General features: G+C 42.3%; 1 protein-coding gene across 1 annotated transcript in view; it reads left to right on the top strand.

Annotated features, from left to right (window-relative positions):
- The window catches only part of FYB2 (FYN binding protein 2), a 97,564-nt gene that overhangs the window by 17,235 nt on the left and 54,001 nt on the right, over positions 1–26,328 (top strand). The window contains 2 exon segments of the mRNA XM_075533870.1: positions 14,645–14,745; positions 25,867–25,901. Coding sequence (XP_075389985.1) covers positions 14,645–14,745; positions 25,867–25,901 — 136 coding nt within the window.

Below are 26,328 nucleotides of genomic sequence, written 5' to 3'. Positions count from 1 at the left end.
CCCATATCCTCCAGGAGTCATTACTTCCCTTACTGTTTCTGCAGGGTTTATCTATCTTTAATTTCATGCATTGAAATATCTTGATTGTACCAGTATATATACACAGGTCTAGCTAAGATTAGTGAGGTGAAACTATGGTCATAATAGTGAAGGAAGAAATTTTAATGAAGTAGAGGATAGTTAAGTGTTTCATCAGTTCACTACTGCACCCTGGATATACCATCCCTTCCGCCTGGATATATCCTCCCTTCCGTATGGCCTTTCTGTGAGGGGTTGTCCAACTGTCTTGCAGGTTGGCTTTGGGTCTCTTCTTGTCAATTTGATTGCTTGTCTTTGAACTTCTGATACCTATTCTCATCGACATCTCATGATCACACAGGCTGGTGTGCTTCTTCCAGGGGGGCTTTGTTGTTTCCCTGCTAGATGTCCGCTAGTTTAACTTCAAGCCTTTAAGACCACAGATGCTATGTCCTTTAATAGCCAGGCACCATCAACTTTCTTCACCACATTTGCTTAGGCACCTATTTGTCTCCAGCGATTCTGTGGGGAAGATGATGAGTATCAGACATTGCCACATTATGAGAACAAGCCATTCTTGTACTGAGGTAGGATTTAAGTAGAGGCCCAAAGTCCATCTGCTTCATTGTTGTAATTACTTATATATACAAACATATATACATACATACATACATATACCTATCTTCATTTATTTATATCTTTACATATGTACATATTTATAATTTTTATTTCCTAGTTGTTTCTTCTATTTCTTTTTTCTTTCCTCCTGCCCCACTATCATGTTCACCCATCGTTCACCTCCAATTGGTTTCTCTCGGATACATCTCAAGTACTCAAACATCACCAGGGACACTATACCCTCCTCACTGTCAGTTTTAGATCCCTTCCCTTGTCCCTGACATATTGGCTCACTATTTCCCCCATCCCATCCCCCCCCCCAATCAGTTGCTGTCTCTTTGAGATTACTTGTTCTATCTTATATAGATAGACATCAAACAGGAAAAAAAAGAAAAATAACACATATCAATAGCTCCAGGTCTGTCTGCTGACCTCCCCCAACCAGTTCAGATGAGGTGCCAGGCACTGTTCCAACCCCTACCCCCACCCCGACCCCCTGCCCCAAGTCAGGAGTCTACTTTTAGGAATCCTCTGGGACTTTGTGGCTTTGTTCCCACTGCTGATCTGGGGAGGTCAGACTGGCTGCACTCCCATGCTGTGTCTTCAGTGCTGAACTCTATAGCGCTGTGCTCGAGGGTGGAGATGTCATGTCTCAGGCTGAGACCAGATCTATAGTCCTCTCTGTGAACTCGCTGCTTCGAGCAGGAATGTCATCCTCATGACTTGGTGTGTCAGGATGGGGCCTACTCTCTTTCTCTCTTTCCTTCTTACTTTGTTCCCATGTGAGCAGGTCAGGCCAGCTGATCTCCCAGAATGTATCTTCTGTGTTGTCCTCTGTATCGCTGTTATCTAGAAAGGGGAAGTCATAACTCAGGCTGGTGCCAGGCTTTCTGTCCTCTCTGTTATGGGCTGCTCTGTGCAGGTACGTCTTCCTCAAAGATTGGTGAACCAGAATGAACTCTGCTCCCTCTCCCTTTCCTCTGGAAACAAGAACAGTACCCTCTGCATGGGTGGGTTAGTACCCTGCTCCCCGAATGCCACCTTTTCCCCTTCTCTCCCCTCTCTGTGGGCCATAAAGGGATGAGGGAGGAGGGAAAAAGATGTTTAGCCTTGGTGCTAGCCGCACGGCTTTTGTTTGTTTTTTAATATATTTCATCTTTTTTTTTCTATTTGATTTTAACGCCCTATGCATCCTTGGGTTTGGTCTGACCCCTGCCGGAGTACCTTGTCCTTAGTGATTTCCAATTGTTTCAGGTATCACCAAATCACTTTCTACAGTGGTTTTGTGTATCTACGAGACCACCAGCAGTGGATGCCTTTTCCTGTCTCACTACACCCGCTCCAACATTTGTTGTTTTCTGATTTTTTGAATTGGGCTATTTTTGAGGATGGTAGGTAGTATCTCTTAGTTGTTTTAATTTGCATTTCCCAGATGACTAATGATTGGGAACATTTTCTCATATGCTTATTGGCGATTCAGGTTTCCTCACTTGTGAATCTTCTGTTCAGGTCTCTTGCCCCCTCCTCAGTGGGCAACTGTGTTTTTTTGTTTGTTTGCTTTTTTGTTGTAGGCTGGCAGGCTATTATATATTTATAACAAGCCCTTTATCTGATATGTCGTTGGTAAATACCCTTTCCCAGTCTGTGGACTGTCTTATTACTGTCTTGATGGAGTTTTTCTATGAACACAAGTGTATTACTGTAGCATGTCCCACTTATCTATTTCAGTTTCCTCTGTGTGTATATCAGTCCGTATTTCTGGTAGACTATGTATTCCCTGTACCAAGGTTCTTAGATTTGTCAGTTTTCTCGTTGATGGTCCTAATAGTATGGAGTTTTACCTTGAGGTCTGTGATCCACCTTGAATTTGCTCTTGTGCATGGAGTGAGGGAAGGGCCTGGCTTCCTTTCTCTGCAGGTAGACATCCATTTCTTCCAGCACCATTTGTTAAGAGGGCGTACACTTCCCATTTGATACTCTTGGTCGACCCCTTCTTTTTAAATGTCAATCTTGAAACTTCTAAGGACTCAATTCTTCTCTACATTAAAACTCTCGTTGTTTTTGACCATTATTTATCTAGAAGGATTTTTTTAAAAGTCTTTGTGTTTTAATTCTGTTCCTTTGGATTTCTATGTGAGTTATCTTGTTAATGACACAGAATTCCTACAAGAGCGGTCTTTAGCCCTGGAGCGCTCTATGTTTTCTGTTAAGTGTAAGAACCAGAACTGAATAAGAAGTACATGCTCAAGAAAAAGAAAAAAATAAATACATGTTCTGTGGTCAGATTTTGGTAGATTTGAATCCTTCCTCCATACCTTACAAATAACCTTGAGCAAGTCACATAACAACTCCGTGCTTTGATATCCATATCCAAAAGATGGGCGCGTTGACATCATTACATTGGTGTGAGGATGACATGAGATAAATCATATAAAACATGGAGCACACAGATGTTGCTGGATGAATTGTAGTCTCCTCAGCCTTTGACCTTTCTAACTCATGTTACCTCTAAAGTTAATATCTCATTAGCACCCAAAGTGAAATGGCTCTTGAGGCTGTCCTTTGACCCCACTCGGTCACCCAAGCCCAGCTGCTGGGAAGCCCTCCCCCCCCCACCCCCCCGCCCCGCAACTGAGCAGGTCTAGTTTGTGTGAGAAAAGCAGGTTTAATCCCGGGCAGCGGTCAGCACTGGGTCCTTGTCGGTGCTAAGCACAGTTGGCAGATGTGTTATTTATTAGCTATGAGTCTGGCTTTTCTTCCATTACAAAGTGTTAGAGGGCAGGCCTGACTCACAGACGCTCTGACTCAGCCATGTCAGAAAGGTGAAGGGAAGGTAAACTGTTTAGTTGCGGAGTAGAGGAAATGCTGACAGTGCTGTGTTTGTCAGAAAAGAATCTGTGAATGGATTCTCCGTCACCAAGTTTTCTCCTCCCAAACTTTGAAATTTTGGGGCTTCCCTTTGATGATAACCTTCAAAAGGTCACAGAGTCCTATTCTGAATCTTCTAGATGACCTCTCTTATTGTGTTGGAATATGCTTTTGAATTTGTGTTTAAAATGATTTCCAGCCCCGGCAGAGTGGGAAACCCAGTTCCCGCCTGGTCTTAGTGGAGAGTGTGGCCGCATTGCGTAGTCTGTGTGAGTCCGTGGGGGTGGTCGATGCTGTGAAAGCGGGACCTTTAAAGTAAAATAATTAATCATAAGAATGTGGCTAACAAAATGCATCTGCAGCTATGTGCTGTAAGCAACCCGCAGGTGGAGCAAACCACTAACAAAAAGGTTAACTAAAAGGCCGCTAGCCTAAAGGGTGGTAGTTCAAGTCCATCCAGAGTCTATGTTGAGAACAAATGGCCATACAAAATTACTTCAAAGAATATGGGAGCACCGATGAAACATGCAACCTTCCTCTCGTTCTTTAATGCATTCCACCACCCTCCACCCCCACTATCACGACCCCAGTTCTGCCTTACAAATCCGGCTAGACCGGAGCATGATCACTGGTACAGAGAAGCGCTCTGGACACATGGAATCCAGGACAGATAAACCTCTCAGGAGCACTAAGAGGAGTAGTGATACCACGAGCGTAGGGAGAAGGTGAGGGGAGAAGGGGGAACCAATCACAATGATCGACGTATAACAACCCCCTTCACCCTTACTCCCCCTAACCCCTGGAGGGGGACAAACAACAGAAATATTTGTGAAGAAACACAGCAGATAGTGTAAGATATCAAAATTTAAAAAATTTATAATTTATCAAGGGGTCATGAGGGTGGGGTTTAGGGGAGGGAAGGAAAAAAAGGAGCTGGTACCAAGGACTCAAGTAGAGAGAAAATGTTGTTAAAATGATGGTGGCAACCTATGTACAAGTGTGCTTGACACAATGGATGTATGATTGTTATAAGAGCTTGGAGAGTCCCCGGTAAGATGATTTTATAAACAAAGACTACTAGGACAGGGACTGGGTATTAGCAGTAGACGATAGGAAGTGTTCTGAGGTAGGATGGTGAAGAAAGTCTTCTTGAAGAGCAGCCATGTCAGTTGAGACCAGAGAAATAAGGGCCCTTCCTAGGGCTGCTCGGGAGCAGAGCATGTTAGGAGAGCGGGGGCAGTAGATGCAAAGTCTCACGATAGGACCCCCAACCCCCCCATCCTTTGTGTGTTTAAAAACCAGCAGGGAGGCAAAGACAACTAAAACACAGTGAGCCCGGGGGATGCTGGAGGAAAGCTTGAGAAGTATGGGATGGATTTAGATTTTGCTCTAAATGTATCGGCAGCGTTGGGGAGCTTTAAGGCATGGTGTGCCACAAGCTGACTTTTATTCTGTACAGATGGCTCTGGCTGCTGTAACCGTGACGGGATGGGTACAAACAGGAAGACAGTCGAAGAAGCCATTGCAATAACAGCAGCAGTAACAATGGCAGTCGGTCACCATATAGTGTCGCTTATCAGTACGTTATGGACCCCCAGGCCCATTGCCCCAGAGTTGATTGCCACTCCGAGAGCGATCCTAGAGGGGTTTCTGAGACTCAAAATCTGTATGGGACACACAGCCTCATCCTGCGCCTGCGAGCAGCTGCTGGGTTTGAACCACTGACCTTTTGATGCCACACCACTTATGCGTCTTAAACGTTAGAGAATATTAGCAAGTTTTATGCATGAGGAAACTGAGTCAGAGATCGATTAAGTAAAGACTTAGAACAGGTGGGAGAAATGAATGTTTTTCAAAATGAATGTAAGATATATTTTGGAGGAAACCAGCAAGGGTCAGTTAACAAGAAAAACTCAAAGGGAGAAAAGGGATCACGGCCAACTCCTAGGTCGGTTGCTGATTGCATTGTTGTTGACATTAACACATGCGGCGCACTTGGCATATAATCAGTGCTCTGTTCATGACTGGTGCTTTGTGAAAGCCATTTGGAGTTGCTTTCTACTTTAAGGAAGAAGAAGAACAAAATTCATTGTCCTTTTATACCTGTAAGACCAGAATCTCTTAAGGGTGGTTTTAGAATATTGGTGATTAGAGAATTCTTTCTCGAATGACTGCATTTCAGGTCATTAATTCTGTGCAGACTTGATCTGATTGACCACAAAATTGGCTCCTTGTTATGGTATTTGGTATGGGAAAGGACAAACAGTACAAACAGTCTGTCTTGGAAGAAGTACAGCCAGAATGCTTCTCAGAAGCAAGGATGGCAAGGCTTCATTTCATGTACTTTGGCCATGCTGTCAGAAGCGGCCTGTCTCTGGAGAAGGACATCATGCTCAGTAAAGGAGAAGTTCAACAGAAATGAGGAAGGCCTTCAACAAGACAGACTGCCAGCACAGCTGCAGCAATGGCCTCCAACATGAGAGCGAAAGGATGGCCAGCACTGGGTGGTGTTTTGTTCTGCTCTACATTGGGTTCCTTGAAGTCAGAACTGACCCAGCAGGTTTTGCTCAGCACTTCACATTGGCTAGACTTATATTAGACCTTGAATCATCTTAAGAGGTAGATAATGACATTGTCATTTTGCAGATGAGAAACGAGGGACTCGGAGTTTCATGATTCTCCCTAAAATATAAGGTAAAGCTTGGTTCCTCCAGGCTGTGAGCTCGGGACACTGTGTTGATACACACGTATTGATGATCCTGTTATCCGACATGTCATGTTTAAAACAATGGCAAAAACATCGACTCTCTGATGACATTGTGCATTAATGATGCACATCTGACAGGAATGAAGGTAAGGTGCTAGGAGTCATCACGCTGCCTGTGAGGGCTACGATTATATGTCAACTTAGCAGGTCTGATTCTCAGTGGGTTGGCAGTTACATAATAAGGAAATGTGGACACTATGGAATGATGTAGTCATCTTCCACTTGTGACTGTCCTTGCTTCTGCCAATGGCGTCCTACTTATTCAACAATTTGTTTTGAAGACAGGACTCCGAGAGTCCAAACAAAATCAGAAGCACCTGTAAAGAATCTTTAACATTCGTATGGCACTGAAGGAGCTCTTGTTGCTTTTTGAACCTGGGTACTGTCAAAGATATACAAGAAACATCAATGCATTTTTATGCAATAAGTTACTAAAATGTTTCTGTATGTGAGACAGGTACGAACATGATGCTTAGGCTCGTACCATAAAATAGAATGTGGCTGGCAACAAATGTACAAATGTGCTTGACACAATGGATGTGTGTATGGATTGTGGCTGAGTGAGCCCCCAATAAGGTGATTAAAAAATAGAATTTTTCAAAATGAAAACCTTGAGACTTATTTTTGAAAAAATACAATGATTTCTGTCCTGCAATGTAATTATGTTTACTATAAAATATGACGAGCACGCTCTCATGGAAGGGTATGCGTTGAGGACAAACATCTCATGAATATCCATGAGATACCGTCAAGGTCGAGTTTATGCTCACTGTTTCATAGAATAGGAGTCGGAGGATTATGTCATGTATTCAATAGCTCATAACCAGACAGTAGACGAGCTGGGATTCAAACACACATCTGTCTGACTCCACGTTCCAAGTCTATTATGATACACTGCCTTCTAATGACATTTCCGATCCTGCAACCAGACAAAGGAAGATGTTTTCAAACATGTGGCAACTGAAGCGTGTCGTTGCTGCTAGGTGGTTTCACGGTAGTCCTGACTAGCAACGACCCTACGTGCAGCAGTACAAAGTACTGCCCGGTTCTGCACAGCAGTTCTTAGGCTTGAGCCCACTGTTGCAGCGGCTGTGGCAATGCAAATCTTCTTCCCCAGGAATGGTGTCCTCTTCCGGGGGCCCAGCTCTCCTGATAACAGGCCCAACGTACAAAGACGAAGTCTTGCCTGCCGCGTTTCTAAGGCGTGTTGTGGCTGGACTTCCTCCAAGCCAGACTGGCTTGTTCTTTTGGCAGTCCGTGGCCTCTGGATAGTCTTTGTCAGCACCACAATGAATGGCATCAATTCGTCTCCGTTCTTCCCCCAGCTTTTGAATGCACATGAGGCAAATCAAAATACTGTGGTTTGAATCGCCTCAGCTCTTAAAGTGACAGCCTTGGTCTTCCGACGTTAGAGGTTCTCTGCAGCAGATGTGCTCAACATAATACATCATTTAATTTCCTGACTGAAGCTTCTATGGGTGTTGATTGTGGATCCAAATAAACTGAAATCTTCGGCAACTTCAATCTCCTCTTCATTTATCACCATGTTGTCGATTGGTCCAATAGTGAGGATTCTTGTTTCTTTATCTTGAAGTAGGCAATGGCCATTACAAGCACTGTAGTCTTTCATTTTCATCAGTGAGTGCCTCAAGTCCATTATCAGCAATCAAGGTTGCGTTACCTGGTCATTATAGATTTTTAATGAACCTTCTTCCATTCCTGACACTGCATTCTTCTTCATATAGTTGAGCTTCTCAGATTATTTGCTCAGCATACCAATTGAATAAGTATGGTGAAGGTTATACTTAAATAATATAATTAATTCTTCCTTGCAACTCCAGTTCTTCTTATTGCCCCACTTTGTTTTATATCCAGACATATCTATGATCCGGTTTTAATGGACTGAGTGGAAAGATAAAAGACATTTTCAAGCAGCAAAGAGAGGTTGAAACACATCGACAGTATATTTTCCCCTTTCAGCCTTATCCTTTGACTGCCTCTCTGTAAACACAAGTGATCTGAAAAATTACTTTGGTCAAAACATTTTGTTCAAATTTTTTTCATTATGATCATTTGGAGTCAGATACTTATTCATTTCTGACAAAAGTAGTCCAAGAAATTGATTAGACATCTTCTTTCAATTCTTCCACAAATTGTTTCTTATTAATAAAGTTAATTTACCATAGACCCAATGAGATTGTTAGGCCATTGGAGCATGAGATACATGGCATAGTCTATAATTTAAGTTTCCCTCCATTACTTCATGCCGGGTGAGGGGAGCCCAAAGAGAGGGATGAGGTACTAATGTATTTGTATTCATCAATTTTCCTTCCCGGCAAAATGAAGTCTTCATGCATCTTTTAAAATATGACAGAGAAGCTGAAAAAAAACCTGAAAATATCCAAAATGGTCAATCTAAAGAGGGAAAATAATTGGGTAGAACATGATTAAGGCATAATAATAAACAGAGATGATAGAGAAATGAACCCTCTTCCTATCCTAGCTACGTGATAAATATGTAGATACACATAAAAAATGGGGAAAGATCAAAATCAGGAAGAAAGAATACAAAATGTTAGCAAAGCATTTCTGTTACCGTGGTACAATTAAGGACAATTTGTTCTCCTCTTTACCTTCCATATCTGGTGGATTTCGATGTTCCATCTCCGTTCCTCGGGATACAGTTGATGGACCCTTTGTTCACTCCCCAGTCCCGTTTCCTTCACGCCTGCCCAGAAGCACCTGTTACCGTGAATTTAGAAGTGTTTCAATTTGGTGAATTCTTACACCTTAACGACCATTCATTCAGCTAGCCATTGGAAATGCTGCATTGTGGACGTTTGTATCTATGGCCTCTCCTTTCATGCTTGTGCAATCTGATTTCTTTGAAAGCCACGTCTATGTTCTATCCAACTGCTGCGTGTAACACGCCTCATTAACGTCTTGTAATTCTGGCATCTGCGCCTCGTCGTATGAAAACATCACAATTTGTTCAGGAGTTTCCTTCTTGAAGGACGTTTGAGATTTTACTTAACATTTCAAATGAAACTGCAGTCGCCACTCTTGTCTGTTTCCAGATGAATATCAGCAAGTTTCTCTACGGTATTTACTTAAAAGCAGCCTTGTTAAATAGTAGTAAATGAGCAACTTCACTTTTAGTAGACATTGAGAAATCCTCCGCCAAAATGTCTGCGTCTATTCATGCTCTCAAACTAGTATGGTGAGTTCCCGCTTCCCTGCAGTCTTGCCAATATAAAGTATTATTTTCAAACTTAGGATTCTTGTCTAACTGGTGGGTGTGAACTAGACTCTAATTCTTTTGATTTAGATTTCCCTTTCTACTATGAAGATGAGAGTTTATTTGGTTCAGTGTTCAATTTTACTCTCTTCTGTGATATCGCTTGTTTCCTTTTGTTTGATTTTTCTCTGTTTATTTGTCTTTTCTTATTGACTAGCAGGAGTTCCCAATAGAGTTTAGATATTAACTTCTTGTTTATTGCATGTCAACATGAAGTATGGTTTGTGTTAGAGGTTAATCAAATTAAGGAAGTTTATCTCTATGGAATGCCCTTTTGGATCTATTTAAATAATGTTTTTTTGTTTTCTTTTTGAGTCTTTTAATGTGATGGATTGCAATGATAGATTTTCAAATGCTAGATTATCTAAAAACAGCAATAGAAATAACACTGCAATCGAGTCGATTCTGACGCACAGTGACCCCATAGGACAGAGTAGAACTGCCCCTGTGGGTTTCAGACTGTGAATGTTCACTGGAGTAGGAAGCCTCCTCCTTTCTCACGTGGTTGTGAACTTCAGTCAGCAGCGGCCCAACTCATAAGCAAGCAACCCCCAGGGCTCCAGATCATCTTACGCTCTTGGAATAATCAACTCTGATTATTCTTGCATTTTGCTAGCATTTAGGGCCATGTTTTCTCAAGCAATATTTTTCTTTTACCACTTGATCATTTTGTGGTTCAGATATCAATATGATACCATGCTTCCAAAATGAGGATTGTTTTTCCACTTGTTTCTGTTCCCTGAAGCAGTTTATTGAAATGTTCCTGTAAATCTACTTGCTTAAGGTCAATAAATGAGATAGACAACTTGATGGTGGAGGTCAAGAGTGAGTGAACAGGGGATTTGGGTCTAGGTGGGGAAAGGACCTCGTCCTTTGGACTACTAGTCGCAACTGCTAGGTGGTAGAAAGATGAGGCTTTTTACTCTCATAAAAAATATATATAGTCTTAGAAAGCCTCCCACAGGAGCAGTTCTACCTAATCCTGTAGGGCAGCTGTTCCCATCCTGTGGGTCGCAACCCCTTTGGGGGTCAAATGGCCCTTTCACAGGGGTTGTCCGATTCATAACAGTAGCAAAATGACAGTTATGAAGCAGCAATGGAATGATTTTATGGTTGGGCTCACCACAACATGAGGAGCTGTATGAAAGGGTCGCAGCTTTAGGAAGGTTGAGAACCACTGCTGTAGGGTCACTGTGAATCAGAAGCCTCACACTAGCAATGATGTATTGCGTTTGGAGTTTTTCTATTTCCTATGGGTTCACTGAAGTACTTTTATATTCTGCTAGAAAGTCGTTCATCATCTCTAAATGTTCGAAGGCAGTGGCAAAGGGTTGATCGTAACATTTTCTCTACTTGTGTCTGCTTTCTTGTTCTTCGTGTGAGTGTGTGTGTGCACGCATGCATGTTGTTGTTGGGCGCCTTCAAGTCGGTTCCAACTCGGTGGTCATCCTCTTTTTCACTTCCCCTGCCAAGCACGGTGCCCTTCTCCAGGGACTGGTCTCTCCTGACAACATGTCCAAAGTGTGTGCGAAGAAGTCTGTCCATCCTCGCCTCGAAGAAGCCTTCTGGCCGTGCTTCTTCCAAGACAGATCTGTGTGTTCTTGGGGCCGCCCATGGGACTTTCCACGTCCTTCACCTGCACCCTCATTCAGATACATGACTTCCTCTCAGTCTTCCGTATGCAATGTTAACGTATACATGTGAGCACATGCGTGTCTTCCCTCGTGTTCTTGATAAATCTTTAAGAAGGGGGTACTATTAGTAAACCTACCTTAGCTTTCTTTTCATTGGTATTTGGCTTCTATCTCCTTTGCCATCGTTTTCTCTAAGAGTCGAGGTGTGTCTGCTGCTGATTAGCAGGAAGTAGCTGCAATTTTAAAAATATGCAACCAGATACTTTCTATTTTGTTGGAGTAGTTTAAGCCACGTGCCTTAAAAGTTGTGATTCTGGATCTACTTGCACACTCTCTGTTACACTTTAGGATCTTGTGCTTACCGTGGAAAATTTTTTTCCACTTACTGTAATTTACCTCCATTTTCATTCTTTTCTGATTTATTTCATAATATTTAAGCTTTCTCATTGCATATTCATTTTGTATTAGTTTGGGAGTTAAGTATTCTATATTGTTTTAAGGGATTACGGTTATTTTTTATTGCATTTTTATCATGAAGTGAGTGAAGGTTTCCAGAGAAGATCATCAGTTGTACATTCAACAATCCAGAAGCATTTGTTTCACCTCCTTCACTACCATCTCCACCCTCTGAGATTACTTATCCATTTCATGTTTCCTATGTTACAGTTTAGTTTTTACGCCCACATGAACCAAGTCACGTGCTCATATGTAAATGCTATTGCAAAGACCCGAGACTGCTTCAACTCCCATGACCCCCTTTACAGTACCGTTTGTATTATTATTTAATATTTGAGTTCAATCCACGGGAGAAAGATGAAGCTATCAAATCCTCTCAAAGCGTGCCATCTTATAACTGGAAGGAGCGGCCCGATTCTGTCCCATGGAGGCCCTGGGAGTCGGAATCAGCCAGATGCACTGGGGAGTTTACACTTACCCTCAAATGTATCTTAAAGCATTGTTAGGGGTCGTTTATTTAGACTTCTCAGTGCTCTGTGCATGCCTTTGCTCACCATTGTTTCTTATACCCTTTCTAATTTGAAGTTCAAAAAATGTGTCAAAATTCATACCTGTGATGATTACAGTGAGAATCTGTTAGAAACAAATGTTTCATTTGTATTCTGAAAATGTCTTTGTTTCTCCCTCATTGTTGGTCTTTGCTCTGCATTTCAAAATATTATTTACAATTTTTATAGCTTGTTGGCCATGTAAAGTGTATTGCCAAGCTGGTTGCTGTTCCTTCGAAAAGTATGTGTGTCCGGATAAACCCCTCAGGACCAATAATGAGAGTAGTGATATCAGGAGGGGAAGGGGAAAGTGGACGAGAAAGGGGGAACTGATCACAATGATCTACATATAACCCCCTCCCAGGGGATGGAGAACAGTAAAGTAGGTGAAGGGAGACAGCAGTTGGTATAAGAATAGAAAAAAATAGAAAAAAATAATGTAATTTATGGATTATGGAGGGTTCATGAGGGAGTGAGGGTGAGGGAGGGGGGGAAATAAGCTGATATGAGGGCTCAAGTAAAAAGAAAATGTTTTGAGAAGGATGATTGCAACATATGTACAAATGTGCTTGACACAATGGATGGATGGATGGATGGATGGATGGATGGATGGATGGATGGATGGATGGATGGATGGATAGACGTGATAAGAGCTGTTAAGAGCCCCCAGCAAAATGACTAAAAAATAAAGAGTATGTGTCCTTTCTCACATACAGCTTTTAAACATTTTCCTTTCATGTATACTATTCATTACCCACTGTGGAGTATGAATTGTTTTCCTTTCATTATTAAACTTCCTTCGAAAGAACTGATGTCCTTTTTCAGAAAAGTCTTGTTTTCTTATCATCAGAATAGCGCCTCATTTTGCTCATTTTCTTCCTTTTTATTCTTGTAGAATCCCCAGAACATGTATTTGACCTTCTCATACTGGCCTCCACATCACTCAGGGTCTCTTTTAGTGTTTCTCATATCTCAGTATCTCTCTAAGGAGCGCCGATGGCACAGCAGCGGGCACCGCGAACCCGCTGAAGGGCTCCGTGAAGCAGAGTTGGCGAACTGCCCCCATGAAGGGTGCAGCCCAGACACCCCAAGTCCATTCCACTCCGTCGCACGGTTTGCTGTCAGAGTTGGGCTCATGGTGGTGGCATGGGACCAACAACATGACCTTTATGCTGTGACCTGGGGGATTTCCTCGGATGTAACTAATGCAAATTTCTTTTCCACTATGGCTAGTCTACTTCTCAACCTCTATGGGATTTTTTTCTTTTTAAAGAACTGTCTTTTTCATTCCCTTCGCCTCTCTCTTTTCTCTTGAAATTTACATGACCAGTGTTTGACTGTATTGTTTGGGCCTGATGGTTTTTCTTCCTCTTTGCTTCTTCCTCGAACCCCTGAAACATGTGGGGTTCTTGATCGATTTGTAAGTCACTCCTGTGTTGTGCTGTTATCTAATTCTTCCTTCCATGGCACATTGGCACATCCCATTGGGTGGGTTGCTGCTGGGGACCCTCCGCTAATGCTGAGCTGAGCGGGGGTGGGGCTTGGAAACCACGGGCCCCGTGGTTGGTGGGAGCATCTTCAGAGAGTGCTTTCAGAGTTGCCTTTACCAGGTGGTGTGGACTTCAAATCTCAGTCTGGGCTGGGTGTCTCTGAAAGAGAGATACTGGGGGCTTACACCTCAGACTATCAGTACTTTCTATTGGGTTTCCGGTTTCCTAGGGGTCATTCTTTCAGCTTCTACAGCCATAACCATATAGCAAGCTTGCCGCCTTTGTCCTGGAAGAGTGGACCGGGATTGTTAGAATGGGTCGCAGAGGGAGACAGGCTGTTGTCCTCTGGACTTTATGCTTCCCCTTCATTTAGACTTACCATCTCTGGCAGTCTAGGAACCCTGGTGGCTTAGTGGGTTATACTTGGGGCTGATAACCACAAGGTCAGCAGTTGGAATCCAGCAGCTGCAACTCAGGAGAGAGATGAGGTTTCTTCTCAGACACCACAGAGGGCAGTTCAAGTCTCTCCTATAGGATCCCGTTGAGTCTGAATTAACTGAATAACAGTGAGCGTTTTTCTCAGGCAGCCATTAAATTCCCAGCCCCACAACCATTAAGATCCGTCTTTATTTTGTCCCAAATTCCTTTAGAGTGCCTTAGCTCCGATTTTCACTTCCAGGTTTGACCGTGTGTTTTCTTCCTGTGTCTGGAACATGGGGGTTTCGCTACACTTATTTCTAGGTGGCCTGGGGGTTCTTTGCACAGCCCGTGGTATTGCTGTGTTTTGTCCACATTGTCTTAATTCAGTATATCAACCAAGCATACTGATACGATTTTCCTAATGAAAAAGGAAAAAATTGTTAAGTCTTCAAATGTGTTTAAAGTAACTGTGGTTTGGGGTTTTTAATTTTTTTTGAAGTAACCTTTTATTTCTCTGTGCTTCTCAGTGCTGAATTAGAAGACCCATATAATTATGAGGCGACAATTTCGTATCTAAAACACTCTGGCAACTCTATTAACCTGTGCAACGCGAAAGGAATCGCTGATTGTAAGTCTGCTAAGCCAATTCATATTGCAACTCTTGGTGGAGAGAAAATGTGTGGAAAATAGGGGTTCCCCACCCCCACGTCCTGCTAAGTGCTAAAATGCACAGCCACACTGTGCTGCCATCTAACCGTGTCCCCCTTGTCTGGTCTCGTTAAACATAAATGAACCCAGTGGAGCAGCAAGGCTACCTCACTGTACCTGTTCCAGCCTTCCGTCCACCTCCCACAAGCTACATCGATGCCTTACATTTGGTAGATACGTGGGAGGGAAAATCAAGACAGGGCTATCCATTTTTCTTCCTTCTCCTCCCAGCTCTCTTCTGAGGGGTGGCCCCCGAAGAGCCCTGGCTGCTCAGTGTGTGGAGAGGAAGATAGCAGGCCCTGTGTTGAGTCGAAAAGAGCAGAGGGCTGGCTTTATGGGTCTGATCGTTGGTTCGGGGAGAAGGCTTCCTGCTTCCGATATTTCTGAGCACGTGCAGCCCTTTTGTGTGGAAAGAGTCCCTCGCTGGGAAGATGGTGAAGAAGCAGGGACTCACCGCATTGCTACAAAACTCTATGCTTTTGTTGGGCCTAAAAACCATGTCGTCCTGCTCACAGGGCATTGTACTAGTCTGAGGCAAAGGCTACCATTTCTTAAGACTACCCTGTATTCTGTGTTAGGTAGTCTGGGTATGTCCTGGTGTTACAGTGGCTTTATTAACCTACTGTTGGAGATAATGCACAAGAGATTAGATCATTACACTGGGACATACACACACACACACACACACACACACACCAAATAAAAGCTTAGTCTTTCTAGCTAGAGGACCTAGAAAGGGCAGCCTAGCAAGACAAAAATTGTTTAAGAAAACAACAGTTCTACTTCAGCCAAATGCTCCCCAAACCCAATTGTGGTCCCATCCCCATCAAACCAGCAACTGCTGAGAAGATCCTAGCCTCCCAGCCTCATCTGGCTGGACAAAGGCATCCCAGCCTCTCACTTAGTGGTGCCAGGTAAAGGCATGTAGGAAGGAGGAATTTCCATTCCCTCAGGAAGTAATGAAGCCTAATCCATAAGGAAAACAAAGACTATGGGGGAACCTGAGTGTCCACACCACCCCAGCAGTAATGAGGTGCCTCTTCCCCTCATTGCTGGGTAGTGTGTCAAAGGAATCCCAGAGGAGAACCACCTCTTCTTGGTGGTCTCTGCAATAGCCGCCTGGGGATTAGTTCCAAGGCACTCCTAGTGTTCCCAACCAAGGTGCCAGCGGAAGCCTAGTGGAGAGCCAAGAGTACCAAGCAGCGCCTCTATCTTTCAGAGGTCAATAGAGGCTAAGTGGGAAACCTGGACCTCTGCACCCACCTGGCAGCAAAAACGTGGGTGCTCTCCCTTCTCTTCTTGGTTGGTGTCAGAAAAAGTCAGTGAGCACAGCTAAAGAACATCCAAGGTCATAGTGCAATGTAACTCAGTATTCCCACTCATCAAACTGTAATCAGGAAAATCTCCACTTGAAGGAAAAACAATAAGCCATAGACTGAGCTTTAGAATGTTATAACAAAGAATTTAAAGTGGCCATTATATAGGAGAGTTCCAGGTTGCCTCATGGTTACTTGTTGGGCTGCTAATCTCAGGATCAGCAGTTCAAAACCACCAGGCACTCCATGGGAGAAAGATGAGGCTTTCCACTGCTGAAAAGAATCGTGGTTTCTGAAACCCACATGGGCAGTTCTACCCTGTCCTATAGGGTCGCGATGAGTCAGAAATCGACTTGATGGCAATGAATTTGGTTTGGTTTATTATAAAGATACTTCAATGAGGATGCAGGGAAGAAATGAAAGGGGGAAAAATCACACATGCACAGAAAAAAATTTAATGGAAATTTTATAACTAAAAAATATAATTAGCAGAAGAAAATGTTCAAATGATGGACTTAGTGACAAAATAAAGGTGACAACAGAAAGAATCTGCAAACTTGAAGAGAAGTGATAGAAAATACCGATCTGAACAACAGAGAAAAACGAAATTGAATCAGAATGTGAAGGCATTCAAGATCCAGAAAGAAAAGAGAGTGAGATGGAAAAGGTACTTGAAGAAATAATGACTGGACATTTCACTAGTTTGGTCAGAGATATAAAACTACAGCCAATAAGCCAAGCAAATTCCTAACAGGATACCTCCCAAGAAATTCACTCAAAAATATGTTATTGAATTTCTGAAAAATAAAGCTAGAAACAATCCTTGAAAGTGAGGGAAATTATCTTACCTTTAAAGGAAAACCAATTCAAATATTGGTGAACTTCTCATCAGAAACCATCTAGAGTAAGTGACCCCACATTTTCCAAGACTGAAGAGAAAAAAACAACGTAGAATTCTATTACCAAAAATATTATTCAAGTAATAATGAAGGAATGATGACATTCTAAGAAAAAGAAACACAAAAACTAAGAAAATTAATTACAGCATACATATCCTAAAAGAATAGCTAAAGGAATCTTCTATAAAGATAAAAATTATAAAAAGAAAGAATTTTGGAACATCAAAATGGAAGAACAATGGAAAGAGCAAATACGTGGATAACTATCATATATTTTCCTCGATCTTTCAAGTTCTCTAAATGACATTTGGTGGTTAAAGCAAATATTTATAACTGATATAGTTCTTGATGTATGAATATGGGCTATGTACGACAGTTATATTAGAAGGAGGAAAAGGGAAAAGATATAAAGTTAGATAAGGAGTCTGCACTTCCCTCAAACAGATAAAATACCCACACCAATATAGTTTTGATAAATTATGTATATACAATGTAATATCCAGTCACACAAAGTTACACAAGGAGATGTTATCAAAAATATTATAGAGAAAGCAAAATGAACTCTTTAAAATGTTCAAAAAATATGTAACAAGACAGGAAATTTGAAACCACAAACTGAAAAACAGACAGAAAAAAATACAGAAAATAAAGGGCAGACTTGAGTCCTTGCATGCTAACAACATAGCAGAAATTACATTAAATGTAAGTTATTGAAACACATCAATTAAATGGCAGAGATTGATATAGTGCTTTAAAAACGTCACCCTGACTATGATACTCTCTTTAAGGATTACAGTGTAAATAGATTGAAATGTAAAGGATTTAAAGATTGGAATGTGATGCAAATATAAATTTAAAAGATTATAAATCTGGAAAATCATATATCATAAAACATTAATCAAAAGAAACCAGTGTGGCTATATTAAAATCAGATAGAGTAGACTCCCAAGTCAAGAAAATTACCAGCGACTGAGAGACATGATGCAATGTTTAAAAAAAGACAGCAATCCTAAATGTGCATGCACTAAACCTCAGAGCTGCAAAATATGTGAAGCCAAACTGAAATGAGAAATGGACCCAACACACACACACACACACACACACACACACACACAACCCTCACTACTGCTGAGTCAATTCCAACTTATCCTGACCTTATAGGGGAGGACAGAACTGCCCCTCTGGCTTCCCAGGCTACATTCTTTACAGAACCAGCTTGCCAAGGTTTATTCTGTCTGTTAGAATAGACTTCAGTGCCCCTCTCTGGACGATTGATGAAACAACACAGTGAAAATCACCAGGGATACAGATCGCCACAAAACCGTCAGACAACAGGTTCTAATGGCCATTAATAGAATATTCTAGACCACAAGAACAGACCACACACTCTTGTCAAATGTCCATAGAGCATATCTATCTTTTTTTAAAATAGTAATCATTTTATTGGGGGCTCTTACAACTCTTATAACCATCCATATTTCAATTGTCTGAAGCACATTTGTACATATGTTGCTATTTTCATTTTCAAAACGTTTTCTTTCTACTTGGGTCCGTGGTATCAGCTCCTCTTTTTTACCCCTATCTTTTCCCCCTGATAGACTTTATCTTGGGCCATAAAACAAACCTCAAATTTGAAGTCATATAAAATATGTTCTCTGACCACAATGAAATCAAACTAGGGATGAATAATAGAACAATAATAGAAAAATTCACAAATAAAAACACCTTTAAATAAATGGTGGGTCAAAGGAGAGTTTTTAAGCAGAAAACCCACAAACCTTGATTTCAATAAAAATGATAATTCAATGTACCAAAATTTGTGGAACCCAGATGGAAAGCCCAGTGCTCAGATAGAAATGTATCCTACACGCTTACATTACAGAAGAGGGAAATTCTCAAATCACTAGTGTAAGAGCCTAGTCCAGGAACGTGGGAAGTAAGAACAAGAATTTTAAAAACCAGCTCGCTTCCACTGAGCCGATTAGCACCTCCTCCAGGGGCTTCTGAGACGGTAACTTTATGGGAGTAGAATGCTATCTGTCTCCCATGGAAATTCTGGTGGTTTTGAACTGCTGGCCTTGTAGTCCGCAGTCCAACGCATTACCCACGATACCACCAGGGCTCCCCTAAAATAGATCCAAAGCAAGTACAAAGCCAACCAATAAGACTAAACACAGCTCATTACTGGTGAGTCAATTCAACTCAACCTTATAGGAGAGGGCAGACATGCCCCTTGGGATTTCCCAGGCTACATTCTTTACAGAAGTAGACTGCTCTGCTTTCCTGCCATAGATTACCTGGTGTAGTCAAACCACCCACCTATGATCAGCTGAGCATTTTAATCAGTGCATCACCAAGAAATAATAATGATTATTTATTATTATTCTGTTATTCTATTATTTATTATTATTATTCTGTTATTCTGTTGAAATAACAGAAATAACAAGCTGAAAGCAGAAAAGCGGTAGAGAAAATGATGAAAAAAATTCTTTGAAAAGATCAATAATATTGACAACACTCTAGCCAGCCTGCAAGAGAAAGACAAAAAAAGACATAAGTTGCCAATATCAATAATGAAGCAGAGTACTGCTACAGACATAAGAAGAACAGTAAGGGAATACTAGAGATAGCTACATCTAAATTTGACTGATTTGATAAAAATAGAACATTTGTTCAAAAATCACAACCTCCCAGAGCTCACCCAAAATAGATTATTTGAATAGTACTATAACTACTAAGGAAATTAAATTCATAGGTCGAAAACTCTCCAACAACAAGGCATCCCCATGCCCAAAAGATTTTATGATAAAAATGTTTATAAAGTAAATGGCATGAATTCTACACAAGCTCATCAGGAAAAAATATAGGATAGGAGAGAATAAATCCTAATTCATTTTATGAAGTTAGTGTTTCAAATCAATATTCCTCACAAGGACAGATATAAACATTCTTAAAAACAAACAATAACTTTAGCCAATAGAATTCAGCAAGATATAAACGCTATTGTACACTATGACCCAGTGCAGATTATTTTCAAGATGCAAAACTGGTTCAGTATTCAAAAATCAATCTCTGAAATCACCATATTGATGCGCTGAAGAAGAAAAATCACTTAGCTACATCAATCTATCCAAAAAAGGCACTGGACACGCTTCGGCATGCATTCATGATAAAAGTTCTTAAGAGAAAAAAGGAATCGAGGGGCTTCCTTGACTTGATAAAATGCACGTACAAAAAACTCGATGTACCGTGGTGGCCTAGTGAGTTACCTGTCGGGCTGCGAATCCCCAAGGTCAGCAGTCAGAACCCACCACCGCTCCCGGGGAGAAACATGAGGCTCGCTGCTCCGGAATGCACAAGGGCAGTTCTCCTCTGTGCTGTTGGGTCATATGGCCTGGAATTAATGCCATGGCAGTGAGCCAGCATGATGCTTCATCATGAATCTTGAATGCTTTCACAAAACATCAGAAACAAGACAAGGATAGGCATTCTCACTGTTTTTAGTTAGCATAGTACTAGAAATGATAGCCACTGAAATAAGACAAGAAATCAGAACACATTCAGATCAGAAAGGAACAAATAAAATTGTCTATATTTTCAGATGACACGATTGTATACTAGAAAACCTCCAAGAAATTTACAAGAAACTAACAAGACCCACAGGATGGTCACAAAATGCAAGATACACATACAAAACTCAATGAATATTTCTATATGTTAGCAATGAAGATATAGACACAAAAATGTTTTAATACAAGACTATTAACACTACTGAAAAAGAAGAAATGTTTAGGCTGAAATCTAACCAAAAATGTGTAGAAATTAGATGCTGAAAACTACTCAATGTTGACGAGAAACTCAATGTAGCAAAAAGGTTAATTCTCCCCAAATTGATAGACAAGCTTAATGCAGTTCTCCAGTGAGATTATTTATAGATATGGCCAAGATTACGCTAACCTGTATCTGGAAAGGCAAAAGAATAGCTAGAAAGTTCATATTTTGAAAGAGAAAAATAACAAAGCAGGAAGAAATGGTCTGTTCAAATGCAAGATTCATTCTACAATTACCATACTCAATGCTGGGTGGGTTTCTCAGAATGATAGACATGTAGGCCAATGAAATAGAACAAAAAAAATCAGAAATACACCCACACAATATGCTTAACTGATTGTTTTCCTTCCACAATGGTGCAAAAGCAATTCAACAGTGGAAAGAAAAGTTTTGGAACAAATGGTGCTAGAGCAATTGGACATCCATCCATCCACAGGCAAAAATAAAGAAACCTTGATGTATATATCAAAGGTCCATGATTTGAACCCACCAGCAGTCACTCCACAGAAGAAAGATGTGGCAGACTCTGTCGAGGCTTGAACCCCCTATGGTGCAGTTCTACCCTCTCTTCTGGGGTCCCCGGGATTCCAGCGTACTCAGTGACAAGGGCACATCTCACCCCCTCCTGTAAAAACCCACTCAAAACGGATGCAGGTTGACATATAAACCATGAAATTATAAAACGTTTACCAAAAAAAACCCCCAAAAGCACAGGTGAGAATATTGGGGATGTAAGGCTAGTCCACGTGTTTTCAGACTTGACACCACATAGCCTAATCCCTAAAACAAAAAAATAAATTGGACTTTATCAATATCAAAACTTTTGTTCTGTAAAAAGAAAAACAAACTCCGCTGCAAGAATGAAAAGGACACACACACACACCACCACCACCACCACCACCACCACCCCACACCCCCCCACACGCACTCAAATTCTAATTCTGACTCGGCGCGCCTACAGGACAGAACTGCCTCCAAGGTTCCTAAGGCGGTAAATCTTTACTGGAGCAAATAGCTACATCTTTTTCTTCCCAAGGAAGTGGGGAAAATGTCCAAAAATCTCATAATTAACAAAGGGCTAGTATCAAGAATATGTAAGAAATCTAAAAAAAATTAACAATGCACGTACAAAAAACTCGATGTTCTTTTTATTTACTATTTTCATTTAAAAAAAATCAGTTTAGGCTGTCAGAGTCGTTGTGCCTACCTATATAGGATCGGCACGGGAGGCATGTTCAAGGAGAGAGCAGGGGGACCTGGGAGGTGAGGGTGGTGGGGGAAGGGGGCAGTGAGCAGGCTGCACCATGGACAGGGGGACGACTGGGGTGTTGGAGTCAATAACCAGGAGGAGATAGGAATCCATGGCGGGGGTGGGGATGAATGGGGGAGGGAGGGGGTCGAAGTAACAGCAAACTAGCTAAGAGGTGGTACCAAGAGGCATAAATAAGGGGAGAGTGACAGTGGGGCAGGAGGAAGGTAAAAGGAAACAGAAAGGACCTAGGAAGCAAAGCAGTGGATAGAGGTATAAACATAGCGGTGTACATGTGTAAATACATTAATCCACAACAACAGAGGTATTGGCCCATGTACATAGATTTGTATGGCAATACACTGAGGTAGGGGATGGACTTTGGGCCTCTGCTCATACCCTCCCTCAATACAAGAACACTTTGTTCTTAAAAAATAAATAGCAGTAAAAGTCAAACAAGTCCATTTTAAAATGAGCCACATGCATGTCCAACTAAGAGGATATAAACAGGAGAGCAACCTCGCTGCCTTCAATCCGATGCCAACTCCCTGTGACCTGATAGGACAGGCAGAACCGCTCCTCTGCGTTTCCAAGACTGGATTCTTTCCGGGAGAAGAAAGCCCTGTCTTTCCCCTGGGTTTGGCCGGTGGTTTCTAACTGCTGACCTTGCAGTTGGCAGCCTAACTCGTAACTGCTACGCCACCAGGGCCTTACGAGCATATGCATTGGACAAATAAGTACACACGATACCATATGATCCAGCAACGGCACACCTGGCATTTGTTCCAGGAAACGAATACCTACACAAATCCCCATCGCAGCTGTGCTCGTAACAGCCCCACACTGGAACCATCCCAGATGCCCTTTAGCAGTTGAAGAGTTCAACTGTGGCATGGCCCGGCCGTGGAACTGTCCCCAGCAATAAAAGGAACAAACCCTGCCACATACAAAAGTCAGAAGAGTCTCCAGAGGAGTATTCTGGGGGGGGGGGGGGGGCGGGGTGGAAGCTAATCTAAAAAGATTGCATGCTGCAAGACGCCATTGATATATTAAAAAATAAAACTCATGACATTGAGCCGATTCCGATTCATAGCTACCCTATAGGGCAGGGTGGCACTGCCTCTGTGGGTTCTGAGCCTGTCTGTACCTTTTTTACAGGAATAGAAAGTCTCCTCTTTCATCTGTGGAGTAGCTGGTGGTTTTGAACTGCTGAACTCTCTGTTAGGAGTCCAACACATAACCACTGCAGCACCCGGGCTCCAGCAGGGCTCCATTTATATATCATTCCTGAAATTACAACATTATAGAACTAGAGGCTAGATTGGTGGTTACAAGGAGTGAATGAGAATGGGAAGGAGGTGCAGGAGGAGAGTGGGTGTCTCTATAAAAGAGTAGTGTGAGGGACTCTTGGGGGATGGGAATGTTCTATACCCTGAAAGCTTCCGGCAAGATCCTGGTTGTGATAGTGACTTAGAGCTTGCAAGATGGTACCACTAGAGAAAACTGAGAAAGCACACACAGGATTTCCCTCTATATGTCTTGCAAATATATATATATATATGATTACATATATGTGATTATGCAATCAATAACTCAAAATAAAAAGTTGAATTTTGTTTGAAGAAGGATTGGAGAAGGGTTGGAAGCTAAGGCTTCACCCTTGTACACAGCACTCGGTGGACGGTCAATGGGACTCAGACATTCTAGAGGCTCTGTAGAATTGTCCTCTGAGGTCAAGTTCACTGGTTTTCTGGTGGTTCATCCTGAACCCCAGAGCTTTCCTGTGTGGTCTTGAAGATCCTCAGGACTATCTCCAAGCACAGAAGTACTGTACTGCTCCTAGGGTAACACCATGTTTATGTGCAAGCAGCCTGTGCGTTATGCATGTAGATGCCACACAAACCCCTGCCCGGTGTGTTGTTTCCATAAGCATGCTGGCACCGCCACCGAGCAGGTGTGAAAGCCACTGATGTAGAGTGAATGGTCCTATGTCCATGGCTCAGAGCAGATGTGTCCGAGTGGCTACTTAGGGACCCCACAGGCCGAGGAAATACTTGCTCACACCCTGACCACCCTGACCTTCATGGGGCTGCCACCTTGCATCACGTGGGGCCGGCGCCAAGGAGCCGGTAAGGCAACAGCTCCCGCCCGCCACAGATGCAGCCCACGCCTGCCTCTGTCCAGCTCCCTGTAACTCCATTGCTCTCAGGCCCAGCTGAGAACTGCCTTGGGGCAAATGCCGAATTGCAGTGCTTGCTTTCCAATTATGGAGCTTAACCCATGGCTTCTTGATCCTGGCGCCTACCTTGATTATATACATGTGACCAAAGTTAACGTTGTGAACTATTGAAAGGGGGTGAATGAGACTGAAATTTACTTCTGGAAATGTGACATGTCACAGGACACACTCATTCAAAGTAGAATCAAAACAACATCCACGGCCAGGAAGTCGAATCCAAACATAGTGAGCCTGTAGGGCAGGGAGGCACTGCTCGGATGGATTTCTGCGGCCCTATCCCTAGTTTACAGGAACAGAACCTCATCTTTCTCCTGAGGGGCAGCTGGGGGTTTCAAACTACTAGCCTTGCCCCACGGGGCTCCTCGTTAAAAGGGTGTGCATGTTATCTCTATGGCGTGCTATTTTTGAACGAGTCTATGCCTGGGAGAAAATGTATAGATCATTTTCTAGCTAAGTGACCTTGCAAGTTAGTTCATTTCTTTGGGTGTCTGTTTCCTTGTCAATAAAATTGGATTATACTAGTGATTGTCATGGAAATTTAATGGAAATAAAGCACTTTAGTCCTTAGCATCAAACCAAAAAACCAATCTTGCTGTCAAGAGTTGATTCTGACCCATAGTGACGCAGTAAGACAAGGTAGAACTTCCCCTGTGGCTTTCGGAGACTACGACTTTTTATAGGTGTAGAAAGCTTCGTCTTTCGCCTGAGGAAGCGCTAGTGGTTTGCAGTTCGTATCACTCCCCCACCAGAGCTCCACAAGTACCCTGCTAGCTACTTCCCATGTAGCCTGCTCTCTCTACGTACAAGAACAACACCAAAGTATGAGATGCTGTTTAGTACACCTGCTCCTTACTTCCTGGCATGATTAGGTTCCAAAGGCCAGGTTGTTATGGGAAAACCAACATTATGTGTAAGTGGAGGATGACCACATCAGTCCACAGAGTGGAGGGTTTTGTGGAGTTACTGGAGTCTGCTGAATGACATTATGAAACTACCCAATGATATCATCACATAACTACCCAAATATTGAGCCATTTGAAAACCAAGGCACTCAAGCCCTGTTAGGGGAGCTGTTATTTTAAATAAGTGTTTCTAAAAACCACACTAAAGTGTCAGTGAGACAAGATCACTTTGAGTGTGATTTAAATTCATTGTGTTGAAGTGGGGGGATACCTGGGTATCATTTCCCTGCTTCCAAGTTTACCTTCCGGCAGTGCTGTTACTACAGCTCCGTGCTTCCTCTTATTTGTGGAACAGGGATCTACCCCAAAGCATAGCTCCCCTCCATGGTAACTTTCATCCTGGAAATCCCCCGCAGAAATTAACACCATGCTGGGGGACCTGCGAATTTCCCGAACCACTGAGATGGAGCCTCGATAGATCACTGTTCTGAAGGCTGAGGAAATGGCATAACGCCATCTTTCACAATCACCTTAATCTGAGGCCTGTAAGAAATGGGTGGGTTTATTGCTGGGGATAACCTTTTTTTTTTCAATATTTATTTTAGCCACTTACGAAGCTCGGATTGAAGAACTCAAAAAGGTACTGTGTTCTTTCTTCCTATGAACTTTAGAACGGAATCAAGGAAAACAGAGTTAATTCTGAAATCGTTTCTTTTGGGCGAGAGGAAATATCTTTGTTTTTGGCTTTCTGCCTTTTTTCTGAGGCTTTTTCCAGACTTAAGATGTAAGATTCTGAACGCTGCCTCTGCGATGTCAGAGACAGAAATGATTGAGAGAGCGGGAGGAAGTGGTCCTAATCTATGCCCAGTCCCTTGTCTCTCACAGCCAGCCAACGCCCACTCCTGGTCTTCAGAACCAGCTCTTTGGGGAGACGGGTTCCTGGGCACCCTCTGAATGTGCCTGTCCTGTGCGCTCAACACAATGGTCAGATCACTTACATTTCCGGCTCCTCCCTGCTGGGCGCTGCAGGAATCTCTATGCGGAGACAATGTAACAGGATGATTAAA

This window comes from Tenrec ecaudatus, chromosome 1, assembly GCF_050624435.1.
Source record: "Tenrec ecaudatus isolate mTenEca1 chromosome 1, mTenEca1.hap1, whole genome shotgun sequence".
NCBI classification, from domain to species: domain Eukaryota; kingdom Metazoa; phylum Chordata; class Mammalia; order Afrosoricida; family Tenrecidae; genus Tenrec; species Tenrec ecaudatus.
This window is presented reverse-complemented; position numbering and strand designations above follow the sequence as displayed.